At 43.3% G+C, this 7663-nt stretch overlaps 1 protein-coding gene across 2 annotated transcripts; it reads right to left on the minus strand.

The window, feature by feature from the left end:
* Positions 1-209: 209 nt before the first annotated feature.
* On the minus strand, positions 210-5887 carry slc39a9 (solute carrier family 39 member 9). 2 transcript variants are annotated; one of them, XM_028978026.1, is made up of 7 exons: positions 5188-5887; positions 4737-4845; positions 4471-4671; positions 4091-4159; positions 3897-3982; positions 3612-3746; positions 210-3157 (listed from the first exon to the last, which is right to left on the minus strand). In XM_028978026.1, the coding sequence occupies exons 1-7, from the start codon at positions 5281-5283 to the stop codon at positions 2924-2926; spliced, it is 930 nt and encodes a 309-aa protein (XP_028833859.1). In that variant the 5' UTR covers positions 5284-5887; the 3' UTR covers positions 210-2923. The 2 variants fall into 2 exon arrangements, with proteins under 2 accessions (XP_028833859.1, XP_028833868.1); XM_028978035.1 differs by having other exon boundaries at positions 5665-5675.
* Positions 5888-7663: the final 1776 nt, after the last annotated feature.

Genomic DNA, 7663 nt, shown 5'->3' on the forward strand with positions numbered 1-7663 from the left:
TCACCACATCTGATGAATCCGTGCGTTTGACTGACATTTAAAAGGGAAAGTGGGCGCATTTCATGTCAGAAGCAGCTTCTGAGCGTTATCTCTCCTCCAGGAACAACACAAGAACGGCTTTTGATAAATCCTGTGTCAGGGGAGGTTTAAAAAGAACCTCATGATTAATATTTAAACACACATCAATTAATAAACACGCAGGAAATGTATACTTGAAAAAAAAAAAAAACTTTATTTAAATCATTGTTTACATTATTACAGCCATGAGACTGTATCAAAACGAAACAATCAAGAGGAAAAATAAGGCAAACTCCCAGTGGAATGATGTCATGTAAGCCCCAAGCCTACACACGCCCACTGTTCCCAGAATTCCAGAGCGCCCATACCCATTAACAACAGAGAGCACCAGGTTGCTTCCCTTTAAATCTTCCATTACTCCGTTTTTTCCAAATGTTCTTTAGAAATATAGACTATCTACAGCTAATGGCTCGCTCACAGTCCCTTCCCGAAATTGCCTAATGACGAGCACAAAAACCCCTGCTTTAGTCAAACAAGAGCAACTGGCACCTCCAGCCGGTAGAGGGTGCAAAAGAGCAGGGTGTGAAAAACACGCATTATTCAGGCGCCGCCACCTCACAAAACAGGCCGGGGCACATTCTCATCTCAAAGACATTTACGTGACCACATAACAGTCCAACCAGGTTGTGATGCTAAAGCTGTAAAACATCCTAGAACTGCAGGATGACTACAAAGTGTTCATTCTGTCCTCACTGGCAGTTTACAATGGCGCTTCAGGGTCCCGGGATGGGAGATCACCCGTAAAACCCATGACCGGTTGCAAATCAGCCAGCTATACTAATTTATGTTACACCCTCATCTACAGACACACTGAAAAAAAAATGGCTGTACTGGCCTGTTACGATTTCGCATTTCAAATGTGTGCTGAACTTATCCATCTAATAAGACCACTGATAGACATAAAGTCACCGAAAGTCACCGAAGTCAACGATTGTAAACAATACTTTCAGACAAAAAAAAATTGTCTTCTCATACTGATTTTCTTTGAACATTTTTAAGCAGTGAACAAGCTTGACGTCTAAATTAATTAACAATCAATTAAAATATGCGCATGAAAAATATGTTTATGTAATGCACGACACCTGCCATGTCAGATGACAAAACAAATGACATGCACATCATGACCACTGATGAAAGAGGATGTTTCTCAAAGCACTACAAAACGGGCAGACTGCCTTACATTTCAGAAGGTGTGAGAAGCAGGGGAGTTAGTTATGCGTCAGCAATTTTACCTTGTCTACCATTATGTACAAAGCAAAACAAAATGAATTATTAATTTTCAAGCCATTATCAGTTCCTGGCTGCAAGAAACCTTGCTCTGAGGGCGGCGTTTGGGAAAAAAAAAATGGCTCCACCTCCTGGCTGGGAACCTGCCTTACAAACCCTTATTACGGACATAGTGTACACTGTACGGGACCTGCTTTTAATTAGATCTCACAACGCTCTCTGACTTCAATATCTGGCTGCCCTTGCTTGAGTTCGCACCACCACGCATAAGCCATGAATTACAAAACTCTGCTTTGTTACACCGATCTTTTAACCGAGCCTGATCACCCCAATGAGACTACTAGCACGTCTCCAAGTGCATTTGCGACATAATTGGGTTCTACTCAAACAACAAAGAACCCTGTGGTACAGTAGAACTAGAGCGCCTTTAGAGGACAGAAACGACAAACCCTTTAAGCAAAGTGGGAAAACGGTTAGGCCATATTATAACACATTTTTGATGTTTTGTTTGCTTTCAAGCATTTAAAAAAAAAAAAAAAAAAAAAAAAAAAACATTGACATCGTGTGAAAATTCACGTAATCATTATCCTGCCGCTCATTACACCATTAATCACCACATGGATGTATAAACATAACGTGTACACGGTCACATCCACGCTCCCGCACTGCGTTATTTTAATAACACATCTTACATCTCCTCTGGTGGAGGTAACCACATGACTATGAAAAGCTTAACAAAGTGCACGTCAGTTCAGAAACAGAAAAAAAGGCATGAAAATTAGTCTAGAACCGCTGCATTTACTGCGTTAGTTTTTACCCATTTGGCATTGATTTCATACGAAATGATTCCACACCACAAAAATGATTCAGAGAAATAAAAAGAGCAAGACATTAAAGCGGCAACATTACCTGGCAAATCTAATGTACCTTTGAGCAGCTAAAAGTTTTTTTTTTTTTTTTTTTGTGACAGACCAGTTCTGTGGCCCTAAAGCTTTCATGTTTTGTGAAAATAGTGTTCATGGACATATTTACAGAGTACAGAGAATACAAAACATAAATCAAGAAAAGGCCCACATATTCATTTCTCTTAAGTTTTCATATATGAAGTCGGGGTGAAAAACGCTGGATCAGCAGAACTTGGTTAAAAACATAAAACTCGACATACACGTAACTCTACTTTAATACAAAGTTCATGCGAAAGCAGGACCCCATAGACTCCTACGTAGCTCATGGTCCTTGAGTACAGCACTTAAACATGAACTTACTCATTGATTCGTCTCTGGAGTAAAACAATCTCAAAATAGAGCTAAAAGACTACAAAGCCCCCACCCACCCAGTAACAGAGACCAAAAGAGGAGGAAAAACACTGCAGAATCCAGTCTCGTCACTCCATGTCACTCCATGGGGAATCCTGCAGGTTGGAGGGTTCTTATCTGTCTTCAGTGCCCCGGTGCATTTTGTCAAGTGACTGAACATTTTATTTACACTTGTTCGTCCCGCCTGCCTGTCCGTCGGATCCTGGACCGGGACTAAGATGATGTAGGTCTGTGGCAACATGAGGTGTGTATTTGGCCATCTACCACAAAACATCGGTCCTTCCACTGATGTAAATACATTCTCAGTGCTGATGCCCGATAGACAGCACCAGAGGAATGAGGCAGCCCAGCACGAGGGCTCCGACTTCAACCTTACTCAGTCCTTTCCCAGCATTCCCTCCGCTGGGCAAGTGGCTGTGGCCCCCGCCGCCCACCTCAGGAAGGACGTGCACGGTGGCCACATACAGGAAGGTGCCAGCTGAGAAGAGCATGGCCACTCCTGTGGCGTTGACCTCTGAAAGAGCCTCTTTGCTGCTCTAAAAAAGGAAGATGTCAGAAGAACAGTGTTAGTCAAATTTCCACCCCCTAGAGCTGAAAATCCTTCTGATAGGCTAGACTGTCCATTACCCAGAATCCTTGTCAAGCAGGACATCACAAAAGTGGCAGAATTACTGATAGGTAGCTTCAAACTAAATAAATGTACTCTAACCACCATTGTCCTATGATTAAACACAATTCCATCTACAGGATACAGTCTAAGTTAAACTTTAAATATTAAAAAAATATGTAAATTCAGTCATCAAAACACCAAAGGGATACAGTGTTTCCTTCAGGACATGTGGGACACTGAGTTCTTGTGTCTCATTGCGCTCACAATAGGAAACTCTGCCAATCTCTTGCTTTATTGCAAAGCACACAGCTCATTTTTGTTCATTTCATATCGAGAGCAGAGTGACTGAAGATAAAAAAAAAAAAAAAAAGGCTCCATACCTGGCTGAGACCCAGAAAAGTTAGCATGGCCAGCACCGGAGCCGCCAACGCAAAAACCAGCAGGTGCTTACGGATACGGTTCCTCTCCAAACCTGCATGCATGAGGAACGAGACCAGGCCGAATGCCGCTGGAGCCTGCAAACAAAGAGATATGGCTGCTTTACACTATACAGCAATTTACACATTTACACAGGCTAATACTGCAGAGAATCATGTTTTATAATTATGTGAAGGTCTATGTTAAGCACATTTCTAAGAAGCTAATAGAACTGCTCATGTTTGTACCTTGTGCAGCATGATAGCCACAAAGACGATGAGCTGAACGCTGGTCTGAGACGTGGATACTGCCGCCCCCAGGGCCACTCCATCCGCTGTCATTGGATAAGTGAACAATATCAGCCCGGGTAAAAGCAAACGGCAGCAGGATCTTCCAGTTCTTCATTACCAGACGTCCTCACCTATTCCTCTCATTGTCTTACCTGCTGCATGGACTACAAGGCCCAGAGTGGTCGTGATCTTTGAACTGGCTACCCTTGCAGACTCAGGATCTGACAGCACAAGAAATATTACATTTTATGCATGGTCAATCAATGGGCAAAATAAGAGAGGAGACTACAAGTGACACTACTACTGAATTTCTGACATATTTAAACATACTGTCAGGAGCGTACACTACCAGTCAAAGGTCATAGAAAAAAGAAACCATGAAAACTCAGAACTATGAGATAAAATGCTTGAGGGAAAGGGAACTTTTGCTGTGATGGCAGGATTTCACACTCTTGGCTCCTTAAAAGATGTTTTTCATGAAGTAAAGGGTGTGAAGGTTCTTTATAAAAGAATTTTGGGGTGTCACGCTTACCGTCACTGCTGTGCATGTGAGAACTGCCGATCTGGTCCACCAGCAGCATGAAGACAAAGCCCAACACCAGCGAGACCCCGATGTAGGCGTGGAGCTGCTCATGGCTGTGTGCGTGACCCCCGCTGGGCCCTGCCACTACCTCGGCTGCTACTTTTGGCTCTGAAACTTCCACTTCTCCCTGTCCGTGGGCATGGTGCCCGCCTGCAGAGGCACAAGCGTCAGACAACGACCAAGCCTCAATAGCTGACCGCGCGTCCAGAACTTACTCTCTAGAATCTCTTCATACAGCGCATGGACGCCCTCGGGAATGATCACCGCGAGCGCGGTGCCACACAACAGCCCTGCGCCCAGGACCGTCACCAGCTTCAGTTTTTCCTGAGATAAGGAACACGGACGGGCAAACAAGTCGCAGTTAATGTGGAACACACGGAAACTGGTCAAATTCAGAAAACAGGCTGAGCACACAGCACCGTAACACTGAGATCAGATGATCAGAGATCAATTTAACCAACAAGGCCAAAGGGCTCAGATGTGCCCTTTGACCCCTGATAATGCACACTGATTAAGCAATCCAGAAACCACGAAGAATAGTAAAACAATTATACATTTTAAATATAGCATCGTTCAGGAAGACTTAAGGAGCTTAACACCTGCTGAACATCAAATCATTACAGTTTATGTTAATACATTACATTTACATTTAGACCATTTACTTACCTCCGAGAAATTAACAGCCAAAGGAATGGTGCCGGCAACATAACAGCCAATTAACATCGCCAGAGAGAAAAAGCTAATAGAGCTGAAATCGTCCATTATTCCCCTGAGCACAAGCCTGCTAAGTCGCTAGCAATTTAAAAAAGAACCCGAAGCAAGCAACCAAACGAACATGCAACAACTGCGGGAGGTGAAACGTGAACGTCGCCCACGCCGAATCAGCAAGAACTGTCCGGGAACGAAAAAGCTAAAAATCCGTCCTATGTTGTCGTCACGACTGCCACCAGGAACCGTCTGCCGTGCACTTTACGCTCGCATGTCACCACAAGACAACGCGGGGCGCGTTGAAATCGAGACAAACGCGAACAAAAATAAGGAGAAAAGCAGGACGCAAGGTGCCAGAAGGAATACGAAGCGGAGCTACAGCGGCTAGTAAAATGCTCGTCGCTCCCAGTGCCACAGTGGCAGAAACGGGCTCACCGTTATAGCCACTTAGCTGCTAGCGGCTCCGGTGCTGAATTAGCAGGCGCCGCACGTCCGTTCGTACGCGCTACTTGGTCGGAGCGCTAGTCTAGCTCACGACCCGACAAGGGAGGCGACCGCACACATCGCGCGTCGTCGGCGACAAATCGAACCGCGCTGGTAGTCTCGCTTGAACCAGCGAACAGGTAAGCGGACGCCTGACACGTCTTCCGCGTCTTTTTTTTCTGGTATGCGTTTGGCGCTGTGGAGAGCGATGTTGTTTAGCGCCACCTGCCGGTGTGGAGCTTCCGCCGCTTTCGAAAGAGCGTCAATGTTCCGTTATTTATTTAAAATTAATTAATTTCTTTTCTTCAGCAGAATTAATATTTGCATCTTATTATCCGATAATTAACACACACACACAAACAAAATTATAATGAGAGTAGCATAAACCAAAATTATATATTCATTGCATTGTCACTCATAAAAACATGGTTTGGAATTTCAAAAAAGAAACATTGCAGGTAGTTTTATTCCAAAATTCTGAAGGTTAGCTGAAGGAATCTATCGTAGTGTGAGCTGTGATGCTCTGAAAGCCTTTACCTGAGGGGAGGGGGAATAACACAGTATAGGCTGACAATGATCAATCCAAGGAGGACAAGATTGGGGTGGGCTTGACACCCGACAGACTTCTAGAGCTGCCACTATTTTTAGTTGCCAGGTTACCAAACCACACCAAAATGCATCCTTTCAAGAATGCTTTCAGTGGTGCAGCAATAAAAGTTGTCAGAGCTGTCACACTGACCTGTGTGAATACAGTGTTAATACACTTGACTTGGCTTCACTTTTTGGCCTGTCTTCAAATCATTCAAATCTTTTTTAGACTTTAGTTTTCCACTGCGCTGGAGATATAGTACCCACTGAATGTAATCACTACATGGCATGAAACTGCATTAATGTCATATTTAGTGCGAGAAAATACAGAGCAAAGTCAAGGCTCTTAACACTATCTAGCATAAACACTATGTTAGGACAATACTTGACTAACTTGAGAACCCTTTCTTGTAATCTGATTTATGTAAGAAAAACTACAGCAGAGTGCATAGAACATAGTATTCATTGTTGGGTTCGTAGTAAACCGGAACTGATTACTTTCACCGATGGTAACATGAAAGCAGCATGTAAGTTGCTCTGGACAAGGCGGTCTGCCAAAGGCCATAAATGCCAGTGTAGACATCATAATGCTGGGTTTCCTATTGTAGCCGGTCGCCAGTCAACTGCCAAATGTGAGGGATCACTGGCACCTTGTTTTACCTCTAGTGATTTTTTAGAACTCTAAAGCATCAATTATTTTATATCAATTGTATTCAGTTTGTAGGTTGCCATGTAGAGAATATAGTATAATAAGAAAAATACATATTTTGCTCAAAAGACAATGGACAATGCAGGATGGTGCACTGATCAGGTACCTACTGTTTGTTGGATGGTTGCATAGTGACAGTGACAATTCTCGTTGACCAATCAGTCATCTGCAATGTCTTCACATGCCCGCTCATTCTATCCTTTGACCTTGACACTTAAATATAGGACCTAGACCCTTGAAATTATTCCCTTTATCTTAAAAGAGCGGATGTATTCTCCATTGCTGGGTAAGCACGTGATATCACTGAACAAAGGCAGAGGTGACGTTGAAAAAATTGTCGAATAGTATATTAATAGTATATGAAGGCAGCTAAAACAACAGCTAATTTTTTGTTTGTGAAACAGCCCATGCATTTTGCTCTAATAATTTTTTTATTAGACAGCATTCAAGAGACCTTCATTGTCTACTGTGCCAGCGGTGTCTCTCACGTGGGTAAATATTCATGGTAAGCACATCGGCGTGTAAAGCTGGAGAGTGGGTTTGCTGGGTTTTATTTTGACTGCGAACTACAATATAGCTGCACAGAACACGAAAATAATAAGCCAGATTTCACTTTAGATTTGTGGCAGGCCAACAACACGCTCAGTGGGATCC

The sequence above is a fragment of the Denticeps clupeoides genome, chromosome 1 (genome assembly GCF_900700375.1).
Source record: "Denticeps clupeoides chromosome 1, fDenClu1.1, whole genome shotgun sequence".
NCBI classification, from domain to species: domain Eukaryota; kingdom Metazoa; phylum Chordata; class Actinopteri; order Clupeiformes; family Denticipitidae; genus Denticeps; species Denticeps clupeoides.

What these genes read in the sequence shown, in the direction of transcription:
- slc39a9 (XM_028978026.1), bottom strand. Translation starts at nt 5,283, where the DNA reads ATGGACGATTTCAGCTCTATTAGCTTTTTCTCTCTGGCGATGTTAATT. An exon ending in CCTTGTAGTCCATGCAGCAG is followed by an intron (nt 3,983 to 4,090) that starts GTAAGACAATGA and finishes ATCCAATGACAG; the next exon opens with CGGATGGAGTGGCCCTGGGG. An exon ending in TGGCTATCATGCTGCACAAG is followed by an intron (nt 3,747 to 3,896) that starts GTACAAACATGA and finishes CTTTGTTTGCAG; the next exon opens with GCTCCAGCGGCATTCGGCCT.